Source organism: Anser cygnoides, chromosome 18 (genome assembly GCF_040182565.1).
Source record: "Anser cygnoides isolate HZ-2024a breed goose chromosome 18, Taihu_goose_T2T_genome, whole genome shotgun sequence".
Lineage (NCBI taxonomy): Eukaryota > Metazoa > Chordata > Aves > Anseriformes > Anatidae > Anser > Anser cygnoides.
In genome coordinates, this window is record NC_089890.1 from 9,616,965 (window position 1) to 9,635,289 (window position 18,325).

The window sequence follows — 18,325 nt, forward strand, 5'->3', positions numbered from 1 at the left end:
AGCATCTTAATGTGCTGGGCAATCAGCTGGAAGCAAATTATTAAGAAAAAATTAAGACTGGTTCTGCCTTTTGTATTGCTCTTGCCTTAAACTGTAGGCGTTTGTGTGAACGTGAAATGTCCTAGGCTAAAGCACTGGCAATTTACCTGTCTCTGCATGACATTAGTAATTATTGATCAGCAGATGCAATACGAACAATTTTGTACTGTTTTAGAAGTAACGTAGGCGTTGGATGCATTTACAGTAATTACGTATTTACAGCTAAAATCAGAACAGAAAGAAAAAAGATACAGGAGGACCCTGCTCACAAAATGTCATGCCCTCCTCTTTTGTGGCTTAAAATAAAGTAAATATTCTTCTTGAAATCTATGTGCAGCAAGCAACATGCCGTTATTGCCTCTGTATCGTGTATGCATAGCATATTTCCAACATCACAGTGGAGTCTCTTTGATATTTTTTTGTTTGTGATTTCGGTTCATAAGTAGCAGGTCTTTTCGAAAACAGTGGGATAGATTTTTTCAGGAATCCACATCACCATCTGTGACTCCTTATTCTCTTAGGTTTGCACTGCTGGAGCTTGCCTCTGCCTGAGCTAGGTGGGGATGTGAGTTTCACCAGACTCTTCAAAGCCATGCTGTGTATGGCAGAAGTGGTTTATAATACACATTAGGATATAATGCACTCTTTCTCAATCCTCACAGGGAGAGAACAGATCGCTTCAGTAATTCATTGCAATGATGTGATATTCTGAATTATGTTGCCGTAATAATAAGTACATTGCTGCATAGTATGAAAGTGAGATTTTAAAATAAGTTTTGTTCTTTAGTTGTCAATTTTTGTGTTGCCTAATTGGCTGACCTCCATTTTTTGTATGCACGATTATGATCAGAGCTCCTAATTTCCAGTCTTACAGATATAACTGATATGGGGGGCAAAATTACACGTGGTGTAATTCTGCAGGGGGCTGAGAGAGCTCAGCTTCTGTCACTGAGTTTCACACCTCCCCTAGGAGGAAGCATAGATGTAGCATGTACAAGTTATTAAACTTTGAAAAGCAGCCTTCCCTGAAGCTTAGTGAGACGTGAATCCTAAAAACAAATTCAAGTTTGCTACTGTATTGGGTTCTTGGACATCGATCTTCTTTGCTTTCGTGTAAAAGCAATGCATAAAACCCTTGCTCCTCCCATCACTGTTTTTATTTGCCATGCTTTATTGTATGGGAAACTTTTGTAGAGAAAGATAAGGGTAGTTAGCTGCTGTGTTTTACATGTATTTGGTCATCTCAGCTGAATGCTGCTTGTTTCAAGCTGTCATGCTTTGTTTTACAGAAAATCACAAGTCAGCTTTTTGGTGCTCTCCTGTATTGCTAAATTTTAGGCAAATTTAGAATATGAAGGTGGTATCGCTGAGATCAAAGATCTCGTTTATAAAGGCTTGTTGTGCCCTTGATGTTCCAGTGCCAAATCTGGGAGGAGGAGGTGTGTTTGTATAGGGAGAATGTGAGAATCTCATTACTCTTAGCCAAATTATTGCTCATTTTGCAGTTTTGCAGTGTAATGTGTGTGGGGTTTTTTTGTTTTTTACCAGAGATATTTCAGCTCCTGAGCCTGCTGGATTCTGACATTTGTCATTATATTAAAAGCTTATTCAAAGGAAGAAAACAAAACACATTTTCTTATAAGTGAAATTCAGACAGACAAATCCAGCTGTTGCATGTAAAAATAACTACAGACGTCCTAAACAGTAAAAAGGTTTTCACGTGTTGTTATAGCAACAGAAATTCAGTAGAACTTTTCAGATTAGATGTTGTGTGTTTTTTCTATATTTCTGTTAAAAAAAAAAACATGCCAAATAATTTGCTTTTTTAAAGAAATGCTCATGGATTTAGTAGTAAGAAGTTATGCAGGACTGTTGAACTCATCAGTTGTGCTTCAATATAAGAGGCATTGCAGAAGCAAGCATGTGCATTTGTATTGTTGTGGTTGGGTGTTTTTTTCTGGAATTTTTTATGATGAATAAAAGTAATGTTATCCCTTAGGTCAGGACTTAAAAGCACTTAGGTCAGCCTTGTGCACTGTAGGAACATACCATGTTGAATCTCCTGGGACAAAATAGATCACCAGAACAGTACGATGAACCTGTTACAGGCAAATCTGCTCTTTTTAGTCTGGATAATTTAAAAACCGTATCAGCTGAAGGGGAAGGTCAGGTAGCTGTGAGAGGGGACATTTGAAGACATGAGATAATAGTTGCAACGGAGGTAACTTCCAGTGTTGGCTCGAGGGAACTGATTTGAGAAGGACATTTACGTGATTGGGTATATCTTGTTTAGATAAACTTTGGTATTTGTAGAAAAACCTCTGCTAAAAGCCAAACATCTATAAATCTCTGAAATCAGCCACCACTTAGATGATAAGCAACAACTGATGTTGTGTTTTTGCATAAGTGTCTGTAGGTCTCACAATTTTGTAATGCTGTAACTGTGTGATGTTTACTTTTATGTAGAAAAGGAAATAAAAAATGAAACATGAAGTCGGGGTCATCGAAATAGCATATCGTCTTTCTGGATTTCTAGAGCTACTGCTCTGACTGGATGTGGATAGCTTAATAAATCAGGAAAAGGCAGCTTTTTCCAGGAGCAGAAATTGCAACTAGTTTTTCTGTGTTTGCAATTATCTGTTAAAAGTTTTGTAATATAAGTCTGGATGAATTAGAAAAGCGTTCCATGTGGTCTTCAAGCACAAAGAACTGGCTTTGCAATCAGAGTCCGTTAAGGTAATTCTCTGTAATAGCTTCTGGACGCTGCAGTTCGATTTCCTTTCTGTCATGAGGACATAAAGATGACAGTAAACAATTTTTCTAACCGAAATCAGTAAAAACGGTAACTTTCTCCTTGTGTTACATTCTTCTTGTTGTATTTACCTCTCTGATACTTTCGCCTCGAATAGTTGATGCTGTTTTATATATACAAGTGGCTTAAAATAGCAGCTAGTTTTCAAATTAGTGTTGATCATACTGTTAAATAAATAATGTTCTAGGTTTGTTGAGCTATTAGAAAACAAAAAGCTAAAAACAACGGGGAGCATAAAGGAAGGCAGTATAACTGTTTTAATATCTAGCCTTGCAAATAATGTGCAGAAATCATGTTAAGCGTAGCAGAATACATAATACAGCAAAAATACACAAAAGGATCACCTTGAAAAGTTCCAAGCTAAGTACTGAAGCGTAAATACTTCAGATAGGAAAGAAAACAGCTTTCCAGGAGCCCTGTTCTCAGTTAGCCAAATTGTTATTTCTCCAGAATTTTTCCTGGCTTCTGCCTTGCACGGATTCATGATCAGCCCGAATTTTTCTTCTTAGACTTTGAAGTCCCAAACCTACTTAACGATTTTCTGTTTCTTAAAGTGTGTATACAAAACCTGATTAAGCACAGAAAACCATGGGGTTTCCATCCGTGTTTAAGATCTAGTTCACATCAGGATAGTCCATCAAAGACATCCTCCTGGCACGTAATAAAACCTTATCCTGTCTGAAAAAGAATCTTATCCTATCTCAGAAAGGGGTCTGGTTGTATAAAATAATTTTATTCTGTAACTTGGGAAGGATTTTGCCAGATTCAGTTCAGGAATAGAAAATCTTAGTCGTGACCTTTTGTGTTGCTTTTCTCATTCCCTGCTTTTATTAGTAAATAATACTCCAGTCTAAAAATATTGGTAAATATTCCCATGAAACAGTCAATAAGTCAGTATTAAAATCCACTTTTAATTAAACATTAGATGCACTTTCAGTTAATGCTGTCATGTTCGTTCAGTGGGACCTTGCCCAAGTCTTGCTAAACAAATCTAAACAAATGGATGTGAGAGCTTTCAGAGTGAAACTCTTGTGGATTGTCTGCCAGGCTTTCCATTATTCAGAATCAAGATTATTTTTTTAATAAGTTGACCTGTTTAAGGATAAAAATGCCTGTGAGTATAATTAAATTGAATTCTGTGCTTAAAGTGACCCTCTGATTCATGGGCATTTGCAGTAGGAAGAACAAAAATAAAATTAAAGCCTTGTTGAAAGGTACAGTAATTAAGTCTCTCAATTCTGATTATTAGCAGCTGGGATGAGAGCAGTAGATAGGCAGAAGAATATTGCTCAAGCAAAAGACTCTGTAACGTACCTAAAGATCTGTCAGGGAAATCCATCTGCATGGGAAAAAATATTATCACTGCAGATTTTTTTTTTTTTTTTTTTACAGGCAGATATAAAAGGGTTGGTTCTTCATAGTCTTGTATCTTTTAGCAGCCTTAAATGAGGAACCCCAGCTGAGGACTGACTGTAGCGCTGATGTAAATGCCTGGTAGAATTTGCCTTGATAGGGAGCTGGCTTCCCTTTCTTTGGGTGTGAAATGGAAATGTGAGACAGGGAGGCGCTGGACCTGAGAAAAAGACGCATCTTTCAGAGGAAGCCAATACATTATTTGGTGCCTGTTTTGAAAGCTTAAGCAATAGGAAGTACCTAATCTGATTCTAAAAGCATGTCTTTCTGCTGCTTTGGACTAAAGGCCTGATTATAATTCTTAATTAGTTACCTAAATATCCATTGATTTTTGAGAGAGTTAGGACACCGATATCTTTGTGATCAAGCTCTAAATTCTGTAGCCAGAAGACACTGTTATGTAGGACAGACGCTGGAGGGGGTACACAACATTGCACAATGTTAGTGCAGGTTACGTTATGAGGTTAATTAATAAGGGCTATGCTCTGGAGATAATGTGTCTCTTGAATTACCCTCTTTCCTTCTAAGGAAAAGAGCTAAGGGAAATTTCACCTGTTTTTAATAGAATAGAAAAAAAACATAGAAAATAGGGCTGAAAAGAAGCTCAGGAGGTCATTTAGTCCATCTTTCTACCTCAAGGTAGAACTAGCTAAATCTAAACCCTATCCTGAGAGGTATTTGTCTGCCCTCTTCTCTAAATTTCTAGCAGTGGACATCCTGCAACCTCCTCGTGCGGGCTGTTAACGTTCTTGGTGATTTTAGTTACAGAGGGAAGGTTTTTCTTGCCACCTAATCTGAATCTCCTGTTATTTTTTTCAATAATATTTGTCCCGTTCTCATTAACATGGAGGATTATATAATGTCTTCATCTGTTTCATGTTTCTGTATGTCTCCTCCTTTCTGCATGGGCAATACTTCCTAAACCTTTGATCATTCTCATTGCTCTCCTCTGATTGCTTCCCTCTGATATTTGCATTTTTTAAACTAGGATCTTGCAGCTGAGGTAGCTTGGGTATTACCTGGTTGGAGGAGAAGCATCCGAAAACAGGCACTGCTCCTGGAACCCAGTAGGCATTACAGGATGACCGCGTGTACGTACAGAATGGCTGCAGCTCGAGTGTTCTTTTGGTGAGTAACCACTGCCTTTGGGAGACGTCTCGTCTCCAGCACAGTGGGATAGGAAGTGACCCCCGCGTGCTGGCAGGAGCGCAAGTCCGCGGAGGGGCTCTGCTGGCGTCACTGGCTTGTGAGCGGTACCAGAGGCCCAGAAGTGAACTGAGGCGTGTATTCGCTCTTTGGCCATCTGCTGTTTTCTGTCACTGCGTCCAGATTCCACGTACTTCGATTTTACATTTTTCTCTTAAAATCTGAATGTCTTTTTCCCCAAGGGGAAGGTAAATTGTAACCGGTAAAAGTGCAGTAATGGCTGAAGGAATGTGCCTTGTGAAGGAGCTGTCTTGATGTGAACGTTGCGGTGCACGTTTGATTTTTTTTCCTGCCAGTTTTTATCTGTCCTTTTGGTAAACTCTTTTCAGCAAGCATTATCATGCATGCTTCTTGCTATTTCTATCCTGGATCTCTTACGCACAGAAATTGATAGCGGAGCACTGGGTTTTATGCCAAAAAGCAAATGGATGATACTTAAAAATCTCTTCTGCATTTGCCAAGCTGTGAATCCTGATATTTTCTGGTGAGTGGCTTAGGCTTCACCTAGATCCTTGGCAGATGAAGTTTCTTACAAAAAAGTTACTACTGTTTGAGTATATAGGCCATAATGAGGAAAAAAGCCATAGGTACTCATTACCTAGTCTGCTGTGTGATGATACGCTATATAAAGTTGGGTCTAACAAAGCTTTTAAATAAACTATCCATTTTTTTTTAATATTATGTAGATTTGCATCAAATTAATATCTTTGTCGTATGTGTACTGTACCCTTTAAAAGAGGGGTAAAAATCTGGTTGTCAGAAATGGCACATAGTCAGATCTAAAATTTATAGGACAATGATAGAACGGACTAATGTTTTATTTGTTTAAAAGCAAGGTAAAATCATAAACTAGAGTTTACATATTATGCACGAACGACCTTGAAATATTGTGCTAATGGTAAAAAGAAGAGGTCGGTATGATAGCTTTAAGACTGTATTCTGAAGTTAAATTATGCGTTTTACCTGAGACTGAGGCAGTCTTGCAGTGGATGTTACAGCAGCCTCCAGACAGATCTGTCTGGAAGACTCCACAGGAAGACCCAATCCCAGCTTAGTCAAACAGCTTTTTTCGGTCTCAAATATATGTAAATCTAAGTGTCTTCCTGAGTCCTCCCACTTGCGAAGGGATTCATCATGAAACAGCATGTCATGAGAAATCTGCATTTCTTTTAAATTGCTTGCTGCTTTAGATTCATTAAAATACAATACTTCAACAGGCACTTGATTTCCAATAGTAAAACTTTGAAGGAAACGTGGACTGATAATTGGGACATCCTGTAATACTGTCAGGACTTTTTCCCCTAGTTTCCCCTGTTTCCCAACTGCTTCACATTTCTTGACTCTTTCTGCACCTGCATATCACAACAATTACATTTGGAGGAAATAGTTTGTCCTGGAAGGATGTCCAAAGAAAACCTGGGAGGTCTTCTCTGCTCATCATCAGCTCGTCAGCCCTGGGCAGCACAAACTAGAGGTGTGACAGGAGGAGTCAGCTTGCTCTGTGTGTGCCTGGGCTAGGGCGTGGGATGTGAAAGGGTAATGGGTTACATGTATGGATACAGAAGACAGAGAGGAGCAAATATCCAGTTACTTTCTGCCATCTTGGTCCCATATCGAAGGCTGAGGTGGGTGTAGGGTGCAGATGGATCTGTGGACCTGGCTTATTACTCACCTGTTCTTTCTCTTTATCAGTGGTTCTCACCATTTTCCCTTAACAACTTCCAGAGAATAGCTGCAATGAAAGACAAATTCTTTCTAACTTGGAAGTAAAATATATCAGCATGTAAATCTCTCTTATGAAGGAAATGCCATAAGTAAGATGTCTTCAATTACTGTAGTAGCAGGTATGCAAATTGATCTCGATCATTCTAGTCACAATTTTATTTTTTTTTCTTACGTGCTAAGGCATTGGAGATACCTAAACTGAAGAGTTATTCAGAGTTGTCCTATCGTACATTGCTGTTCTCTTTCCTTGCAGACCTTCCATAATCACTACTGAATATCAGAGAAGAGCTTTGATCACTGAGGTGTTAAAATCAGTAAGATTCGCTATTGTTTTCACTTGGGATCACAGTAAACTCAGAGTATCTACTAAAAAGGGCACAAGTACTCTCCCTTTTCCAGCATAAATGAAGTTTTCTTATCAATATTCAGACATTTTCTTTGTTCAAACACTAGGTCTAGATTTAAGAAGTTGCTATCAGTGCTAATATTTGTTTGCAGTTTTCTCATTTTCCTTCATGCCGTTTCTTAGAAAGATTGGGGCAATGTATTTTGCAAGAGGAAGTATATTGAAGGAATATTCCTTTCTCCCTTGAAGCCATCTGTGCAGGAGGGGGAGTGTAGCAGATCTGAAGTCCTCCATCAAATGTGGAAACCCCTTTCTCTCCTGTTCACGACTATGTGTTTCCTGTGATGCCGCCTACTGAAGACTAACAAAATTTTCATAGTTTTATGTAATAAAAAAGAGGGGGTGGGAAGAAGAGAAATGAGACAGCTACTTAAAAAAAAAAAATTAAATGTAGCCCCCTGGATCAGAAACCTTAAGAAAATATGTAATATACCCTTCTGTGTTTACTAAATTAAGCTCACTTTTTCCTAATACAATGGTGACTCATAGCTAAAAGGCAGAAGAGCCTCATGAAGAATTGTGCAATACTTCATTGTTCTTGACAAGCCATGCTAAATATCAAGAATTAATACAGAGCTATAAACAGGAGACCCAGGCAGTTTGCCTTATTGGATTTTTCAGACTTCCTGCCACAGGCTGTCCTTCTGGGTAGGAGAGCACGTTCTGTCTTGGCTCTTAACAGCAGAGCCAGGCAGATTTGCATTCTTGTCTGCATTGTTTTCCCGTTGTTTTTTTTTTTTTTTTTTTTTTGTTCTTTGGTTACTTGAGCTTGTGAATCTCTTTTATTGTCCTAAGCATTTTATTTTACCACCGTCTAGCCCACATGAAAGCGGATCAGTGCTAAGGCCCCAACCTTGCTGTACTTTATTTGGAAATGAATTGATTTTCTAGCTGTCTTTGGTACTAATAAAAATCTATAATTTAAATGAATGATTTCAGCAAAATCATGGCATGGCTGATGATTATATAACCAGCCCTGATCAAAAAGAACAGGCTGAATATTAGAAAACAGAGTTTTGATACAAGGGTGAGATTTGTCACCAGAGCGTTGTTATTTTATACCAGAGCTCTAACATATTCTTGTTTAATTTCCCTGATCCCTGAGGAGTTCATATTGTTGCCTTTGCATTCCTCTGTATTTGATGTTGCTACAGTTTATTAATCTAATTTGAATTAGTTTTTAAGTTTTCAAATAGAAAAGCAAAGGTAATGACTGTATGTCTAGCCTCTATAGGCAGTGTAGGACTGAACATGCCTTTTTTTCTACACATAGAAAAATCTACAGTATTTTACATTTGTAAAGGTTTTGAAGGTTTTCCTTTTTGCTCACACTGAAGGGAAGAATTGAGCTTAATTCCACAAGGTGTTTCGTTTGGATTTCTGGAAGTTTTGAGAATCATTAGGGCATACAAAATCAAGCCCCCAACTTTTCATTCTCAGTAACTTCAGGAAACATTTGGACCTAAGTTACTTTTTCATCCACCCTTAGTTTTTCCATCTGCTTTTTTTAGTACTTTTTAGATTAAGATTTTAGAATAGTATTTATGACCACATTGATGAAGCAGGATTCTTCCTTTATTTTCTGTGTATTTCTGGAACAAATGCGTAATTGTCTATGCCACCAGCGCACTGATGTTCCTGGTTTGTGACTGCACCTTCTTATCCTACAACAGTGACCCAAGACAAAGAAAAGAGAAAGTCCTGAGGCACTGCGGGGCACAGAAATGGAAACAGGAGAGAGAGCGGGAGAGGGAAATGAGGAGCTCACTAAGCAAATACAATTTTGAATGCCTTTTTCAGAAGATGTTCTAGAAGAACAGGTGTGAAACACACCTCAGACTGTTATTTTGCAGAACAGATGATGAAATGTGGTTTTAAACACCTTTGAGTTTTTATACTTTAGCAATACCAGATTCACAGATTTAGTTCTGTAGTAGTGATACTGTTACTCTTAAAAGCAAATCGGTTTTTGTTGGTTTTTTTTTTTTTTTTTTCCCTATTTGGTGTGCTGTTCTGTTATCAGGATGTATTTTGTCCTTGCTCCTGCAGAAATCCTTCTGTAGGAGGAAAGCACAGAAAGGCCTGAATGGTTTGACTTTGTTTTTGGTAACAACAAAGGTGTTTTTCCAGCTCCCTGCAAAGATTGTCTCTCATCACTGTCATGCCGAGGATCATCCTGCCGTGTTCTTACTGCTGCTGTTGTGCGTGCTAGCCGGAGGTTGATAGTATTTGTGTGTTAGCATAGCCTGTAATCGTGTGTGGGTTTTGCTGTATAAATATAACTAGTTTTGTACTGCTCATAAACACCTGAGGGACCATGCTGTATACGGTCCAGAACAGGAATTATGCAATGCTTGTTGTAAGTGTGCTTTTAGTTTATTAGGCAGTCTTAATGTGGTAATATGGTGTCCTTTCCCAGCACCTTCTACCCAAGGATTAAAACACAGTTTCCAGGTATTAATGAATTAAATTTCATGGTACCTCTCCAAAGCTTGAAGGCAATAAACTTATTTGACACCTAGATAGATGGATGTGTAGAGATTAAATGATTTGCTGGAAGAAGTGTCGTTTGTCAGATGCGGAACTGGGAGCAGTGCTTAGTCTCCTATCATGTTACATCTTCCAATTTACTACCGCTGTGTTATTATAACTTAAATCTTGCTTTAACAGTAACTTTTCCTGTGTTATCTCTGAGCTCAGCTGGTGTTCCTAATCTTTCTTTTCTTGGTATATTATTTTCAATCTAACCAATTGCAGTTGGTCACAGTTGCGTCTTTTTATGCTGACTCCATGCATCAGTAAAAAGCTCACTCATGCGGGTGTACCACCTGTATTTTTATTTGAAAACTGTCTGCCCTAGGGGCAGTCTTTGTGCAGCTTGACTGTACTTCTGATAGATCAGTTGCATGCTATTAGCAGCCTTTTACAGCTAGGTCCAACAAAAACAATTCATTGCTACTTTTCAGTATGGTTTTAAAATACAGATTTTTATTGTATTTTTTACATTTGGTGCTCTATTGATAGTTAAAAAATCTTACGGCTTTTGTCATGGTCTGTCTGCACTCTTTCACAGAATTCTCTGCTCCAGCTAATAAAACACACTTGAATTTCATCTTTACTTGATGGCTTCCTCCTGACTTTGCTCTTTTGTGCTTATATAATTGTTATTCTAATTTACTGCTATCCTTAGTACAGAACTGTGCTTTCTAGGGGCTTCTTTATGTTTCTTTACTTTTTAAAGGCCAGTATTATTGATAGTTTGTACTGGCTGCGTGTTTGGGGAGCACAATTGATTGAATTTCTCTATTTCCAATTACTTGGCACAGTGTCTTAATGATGTAGTTTCCAGGTTAGCTACCTGCTTTTGTGTGACTTTTGATCTTCTCTCTGTTTCAGTATTTTTATTTCTTCCTTTTCCCAAGGAATATGTGGTGATTGTTCATATTTTAAAATACAGACAGACACACCCATAAACATGTGTCTATTTTTCAGGTACAGTATGATGCCAAAGGATGATGATGTAGTTTGCAGGATGAGACATCAAGGTAGACATATAATTCTTACTGTTCACATTTACATGGAAAATCCCATCATGGCTGTAGTAAGTCAAGATGATATTCACATTATTGTGCTTAAATTTTAGCTCAGAAAACTTAAATTTCTGTAGAGATTTCCTCCTGTTGTTTTGTGGACCTTTTTTTTTTTTTGCTGTTTGTTCAAAACAGTTGTGTAATGTTTCTATCCATCATTAGCAATGTGCTGGTTTTCATCCAAGGTAACTTGCACGTCATGCTGGTAGAAGTAATCATTTATTTTTAGCTTATAAATCATTTGGGTATGTATAAAGCACTGTAGATATAGAAGATAATCATTTGACTCCAAAGGTTCCTTATTTTTTATTAATGTTTTGATTTCATATTCTCTCTGTCTGCATATCACTTACTCCCTGAATATGCATTACCATTGTAATTGATAGTGTGACTCCTAAGTAACTCTCTTAACTGCTGATTATAACTGTGACGCTGCTCCACTGCTCCGTTTGAAGAAGCTTTGAGCCTACTCATCACCGTGGGTGAGTCAGTCCTCGCTAGTGTATTATTTACAGTCCTGGTTCGGGGAGCTTCAAACAAGTTCTGTTGTGTTTGAGGAAGATGTCTTCTGATCTGAGTAAGTTTTTGCTAGATCCTGAATTAACCTCCAGATAAAGTTGCTTGTTTGCATTTGCTTATCTTCCATAAAAATAAAAATGAAGTTTTACAGATCTATGATGTGCTTCCATGTTCTACTGTGCACAGGATGGACTTGAGTCCAGGCACTAGGCAAAGGCAAGACAGTAACACAGATGTTCATCCCCTTTCCACTTTTATGCTACTCAGGGTCGTGTTGTCTACAGGGTGTTGTATGCTGCCTCCTTTCTTGAGGCATTATGTAACAGTCGTTCTTTATATTTAGAGCTTGTCTGCCTGCTGAAGAGATCACAGGTTTAATAATAAACTTATGGGAAAAGATGACAGTCTTGTCTGAGGGGGGCAGAGAGCAAGATGAGGTGTTGGGTTATTTCTACGTGAGCTGCAATAGATGGGGACAGCATTATTGCCCCTGAGGTGGGCGAGGTGAGTGGGTTAATCCAATATTGCTCGTACAAAATAAAATGCCACAAATAAGATTTTAAGAAAAGATTGATTCTTTTGCATAAAAAAGCCCCAGTTTTTGGTGATCAGAGAGGTAGATTTCAAGTTGTATGGAGAAGTTCAAGGTAGAAAACAATTGCCTATAACCTTACAAGATTTACTTTTTAATGCCATAGCTGTAAAAGCTGGCAGCTCTTACTTTCATTTGACCTTACAACTGTGATGGGAATGCGTATACAGATTTGTTTTTAAGTGGTGCTGGAAATAATTTTAGAACATCTTTTCCAGGTTTTAAATAATTCACTGTACCTTTTGGGATGGGAGGGAGGCTAAAGCACTGCAGAGTTGTTTGAAATCCTGAGCTTGTTCAGAATGAATTCATATAGCCTTTGTGCGCAAAAGGAGCTATATATAGACGCACACTGCAGGCAAGCTGTACGCTCTGCAGGCTCAGGACCTGCTTTACCCGAAGCAGAAGCTTTCTTGTTTTGAGCGTGGTCACCCCTGTGACGTACGGCACCTTCAACGCAGCGGTCTCAGTAAATTGAGCGTAGATTTTAAATAACTCTGAACGGGGGGAGTTGGGAAGCTCGGCCAAGGAAGGGGGAGCAGGGAACCACCGAGAGCTGTGTCTCTTGAGCCTGCTTGATTGACAGCTTGGACACTAAGGCTCATCCCTGCAATCCAGCACCTGATGGAGCCATTTGCAGATGCCTTAATGCCCTCACATGAGCCAAAAGTGATTTTTTTCCCCCCATTTCTATAGTATTTGGGTAGAGGAGGGGTTTTTGTTTTGGCTTATTTCATTTTTTATTTTTTATTTTTTAATCTCTCCAGGTTTTCTTTTTTTTCTTTATTTTACTCTTCGGAAACACTACAAATTGCAGCATTTCCTGCCGTAAATAGATCCATATAGAAAGCGAAGGTGAACTATAAAAGGAAAATTGTTTGGCTTAAGCTTATGGTGCTACAACTACTCCCCCAGTTCTTCTCTCTGCAGCATCTGCGTGTAAATCTCTCCTTGTCATTTGTGGGCACGGTTCTCCATGTGAATCGATCGTGCGTAGAGAATTTCACACTGGTGCAGTCCCCTGTGATGTGCGTACATGGTGGGGAAGCAGGACGTTCCTCCAGGTTTCTACCCAGACAGAGGTCAGCAGAGGTACTCTATCCCATCCGTCACTCCAGACAGATATTTGAATGCATCTTTTAAGCCACAAGGAGCATAACCTCAGCGACTGTGGTTGACATAATTTGTCAGGTGTAGTCGAGGTAATTTCTTTCCCTGTTGTTTTCCGTGTGTCCAGTGTTTCATGATTTGGTCTCTTAAAAACCTAGGCATGGAGAAAAGGTGAGGCTTGGGATTTCCACATTCCACTCTTCAATGTGAAGTTGGATTTGCCATTGTAAAATCAAGATGATAGCTGTGCTTTTTTGCAGCGGAAGGAAGGAAGGAATATAGGCACAGGAGAAGAGAAACACTGAGCTCAACATCATGAGGTGCTTCTGGACTGTTAACTGGAGCATACAGAGCCATGCTAAATGGCATCTAAGTAACTAAGTCCTGTCAAATAATACAAGATAGTAGTTTGAACATGACCTGTTCAATCAAATTAAAATCTATAGTAATGTACTATATTTGGGCAAATCTCTTACCCGCTCTTTGTGAATGTGATCACTGAAGATGGATGGTGGTAGGTTTGGCTGTTTTCTTTCAGAAAATCTTTTAAGTCAGGATTGGAAGCAGAATATGTTATAGCACCAGCCTGTGGAAAAATGTCTGAAGGCTGCCATTGTGTCATTCAGGCAAGAAAAACTGAAAGCCCTAATGCATTTTATCTGCTGTTCTGTTCCTCAACACTATAAATAATTCAGATCTGTTGGCTTAACTACTACTGGCAACTGTTATTTATTAAGAATCATTGAAATAACTATGTGGCTCAGTAGAATAGAATGCATTTGGGACTTTAATGTGAAACAGAGTAGCTAAAACATTTTGATTGTCCTTTGAAGAAAAAAACTAAAACCCTACCACGAATATCCTCTGCAATTCTGCAGGGAGTAAGTGACAGGGGGAATTAGGATGTGATCCCTCCCGAGCAAGCAAAATTTTATTCCTGTAAAAGAGCATGCACCCTGATCTTAGAGCCATTTACCCCTTTAGTGTCTTGTTCTGTGTGCATCAGTGTTGGTAATTTTGAAATTGAGGTTCCGGATAAATCTTTAGTTTGCCACAGTGTTTAATATTCGAATGTATTTGTAGTTATATGTTTATCTCTAAAAATTATTTTTAAAGACGTATAGACTTTTCATGTTTCATTTTAATTTGATTTTCTGGCATATCAGAAATGTAAGCAAAAGAGCAGCAATATTTTCTGGCGATCAGTGCAAGTGAATTGCAGTTCTCTTGTTCCTTTCTTGATTTGGGATTAATTAATAATACCCACTCCTCCTTGGCACTATTCACCATTAGAGTTGGAATTGCTTTCCAAAGGTCACTGTCATTATCCTGATCCTACAGACAAAAAATGAAGCCATTGGAAGGGCTAAGTTCAGGCAGGGTATTGCTACAGCAGAAATAGAATATGTTGCTATGGAGTGGCAGATATTTGGCTGTACATCATAAGATGTATTACTGTATAACACCAGAGTGCTTTTGCAAGTCAACTGATTATAAATGGTGCATTTGGAATAAATTCTGTATCACAAAAGAGTTGACATCCAGGACTCAGATGACTAATTATCTAATCCTACATCTGGCGTAAACACCCAAGCCATTTGTACGATGAACTGCGTTTCACCAGAGAGAGAAGAGAGAGAGTGTTCTCTGCTGACTCAGTGGTCGTAAATCTTCTGGGGTGTGTTTTGCCTTATATTTGATATTTGTCCAAGGGTTTGAAAGAAGTTAAGTGATCAAATGTCGTTTGAAAATCCTGGCCTGCAACTTTTATTTTTCTTATTTACATGAAGACAAATATTTCAGTAAATACAGGCACAATTATTTGGGGAATAGCTTTGCGTGGCGAAAGCAGTTTGTTTGAATGGGTACTGTAGATTCATTGTCCTCTTTCTCTTTTTTTTTCTTTTTTTTTGAGAAGTCATTTTACTTTTATTTGCCTTAATAATGATCTGCAGTAGAGATATAGATGAAGAGAGCAGTATGTACTGCTATAGAGCATTTTGTTTCATTTGTTTGAAATCAAGCAAACTACTACACAGTTAAATACATTTTTCTTTTTGGATAGTAATCAGAGAACTTTGGCATGTTAATCTGATCCGAAATAAAATAGATATTTTACATTGAGGGATTCTTATTTAACTTTTGTTTCTGGACATGTTGAATGTATGCAGTATATGTCTTCAGGTTAAGGAAAATATCAATGAAATTTTATTTTTAACAGGGAGAAAAAAATAGGAGACGAAGTAGTGGTAAGTAAATGATATCTCTGAACTTTTCAGGCAAAGCATGCCTACTGTCTGCAAGATGAACTGTTCTGGCTAGTAGGTCATTAATACAATGTAGTAAGGAGAGATCATCAAAACTCCAGCTAGGACATAAAGTACCTGAAATAAAAAGAATATATGTAAATATCTTCAGGACAAGTTCAGCCGCTGTCATTGATTTTAGTCAGCATCTCATTCTGGCTTGACAAAATACAAAATTTGTAAATTAAATTTTGTGTATACTATGTATGGTCGTATGCTGATGTTGGCACGCTTTCAGATGTAAAATTAAATTACTTTTTCCAATAAGGCAGCGCAGATTGAAGCATGGATTCCTTTCTTTGCTAATGGAACTAGTAGAAAGATATTGAATTATGCTGACTTTCAAATTGACTGAGAGCCAAAGAGAGAGAAATCAATGACATTTTTAATGTCCTGTAGAGCTTTGTAACAGGCCCCAGCCTAGCAGAGAAACTCCCTGTGAGATAATAGGTGTTGACGTTGGTTTCCCAGTTAAGAAATGTGTTTCTTCAGGTAGGCGTGGATCTTGCATAGATGTAGACTTCGTTGCCCCTCCAAGCACAGGGACGCTAAGTAGGCAGTGACGGGTATTTGGAATGGCAGCCAGAAGGCTTCGGTTACAAGGTATGCGTGTCACTCAGATGTTGAGCAGTTGTTTGAGCAGAGAAAGCACCGTGGAAGTATCCAAGCTAATCCCTGTAAAACAATAACAACAACAACCAAAATTCCTGAAAGTCACATGTGACTCAGGTGATTGGGTGATTCCCATAAATAATCTTTATTTTGATTAATTAATGATAGGGTGGATATATATATGACTATGTAGTTATGCATACATAGCTGAGCCCTAAATATCTAAACATTGTAATTAATGCCTATCAAATAAGTGTCCTTGCAGTATTTTTAAAAAATTGCTATAATTTTTTCAGTTTTCTAAAGTATGTTTTATAGCAGTAAATAGAATTTAATAAAAGACTGTCCAACCCCTCAGAATCCTGCTGCTCATACAGGAAAGGACTAATTTAGACAGGGAGAGGCTAATACATAGAGGCAGCTTCAGCTGTTCAGTATTCTGACTGAGATGCATGGATTCTGGTCTGTTTCTGTAGTGAAATAGTTTCTCTGCCTTCCTTCGAAGTTTAGGTTTACCTTTCTTATAATAACAGGTGAGTGTAATACACCTCTGAAGTACTCTAGCCCTGGAATATGATTTGAAGAGCAAACTTTATACCTTCAGCACTTTGATGTAATGAAGAAAACTATCATAGCATCTCTTCTGGGAATTCAATTTTTTGCAGTAATTTTCCTTTCAGCTCCTTGAACATTTTTTTTTTTTTTTAAAGGATTGTTCATGTTATCATAAACTTCTGTCATTTTAAAACCAGGCTTTAATGCAGGTGGCATCAGCTCTGCAGAGCCTGGTACCTAAGTAACCTCATAACTGCCATATTGTGAGAATGAGCTAGGGAAATCGTAGTTAGGTTTCAAAGACAATATACAGATAATCTCTTCAGCAAAACAGCTCTGTAGAAGCTGCTTTATGTAGTTTGGATTCTTCACAGCTCACCCCTTCCACGTCAATCATTTCTTGGTGTCAGTCACTAAATCACAAATATTTGGGTGGACGCTTTGTCGGTAGCATTTGTTTTTTAAACATACGCTAGCCTACGTGACATTGTACCTTGTCACAGAGACAGAGTTGTCTTTTTATTTTGTCTTGCTTGTCTCTCCTTAGCTTTCTAAGGAAGGAGAGACTTGCTGCACAGCACAACATGGATTAGAGGTCTCAGTCTAATTCATGTGCTGAGGAGTGTAAGCTAAAAGTCAAGGGTTTCCTCTCATGACCTGTATCAGAGGATGAAATTCTAGTAACGCCATTCCAAAAGTTAATTTCATAAGTCTGACTTGTAAGGGAACGAGGCTTTGTGCCTGTGCATCTGTCTGCCCACCAGGGTCCTCCCACCAATCCGCTCACCCTTGCAGGCCAGGTTTAATAAAATTTGAAAGCGGGGTTGAAGCCTGAACGACAACTAAATACCCATCCATTTTCTGAAAACTGGTGGCAGGGAGGTGAGAACAGCCCGTGCCAGGTATGGGTGGGATTGGCCTGGCAGCACTGGAGGGCAAGACCCAGCTCCCAGGTGAGAAGCTCACGGTGTAATCAGGGGAGTGATGTGGGGCTGGGGGCACAGCACCTGGCTGGGGCAGCGCCCCCCCCTCTCTCGGCCCTGATTAACTCCTCAAGTAGTGTGCTAGGAAGCCTGCGTAGTGTCCTGAAACAGAGAGAGGCTGGGGGTTTGCGAGCGTAGCTGGAAAGACACCCGATCTTTGGTTTGGCACCCACGGACAAACCCCGAGCCAGCTGCCTCGGGACCTCCGGGGCTGGCAGTCGGAGCGGCTGTGTCCCTGCAGAGCTTGGCTGGAGGCAGGGGTCGGGGAGCCCTGTGCAGCCAGCTTTCCCAGCTGGTCAGGTAACAGGGTATATAAACCATGGTTTTGCAAACATGCTTTCATAAGCAATTTTTTTCAGCATTGTGCCAGTATTTTAATATTGCTCCCTGCCCTGATTTGGTTTTTTATTAGGCGGTTTGATGTGCCATGCAGCACACCGCTTTCTTTACTTCTTTA

At 38.9% G+C, this 18,325-nt stretch overlaps 1 protein-coding gene across 3 annotated transcripts in view; it reads left to right on the forward strand.

The window, feature by feature from the left end:
• The window catches only part of PPM1E (protein phosphatase, Mg2+/Mn2+ dependent 1E), a 66,208-nt gene that overhangs the window by 28,871 nt on the left and 19,012 nt on the right, over positions 1-18,325 (forward strand). The window contains exon 1 of one of the 3 annotated variants that reach the window (XM_013196527.3): positions 5,283-5,392. The exons of the other annotated variants lie outside the window; for them this stretch is intronic. Coding sequence (XP_013051981.2) covers positions 5,346-5,392 — 47 coding nt within the window. The 5' untranslated portion in view covers positions 5,283-5,345. Of the gene's footprint in view, positions 1-5,282; positions 5,393-18,325 lie in introns of those variants that run through there. 3 annotated transcript variants of the gene reach the window in all.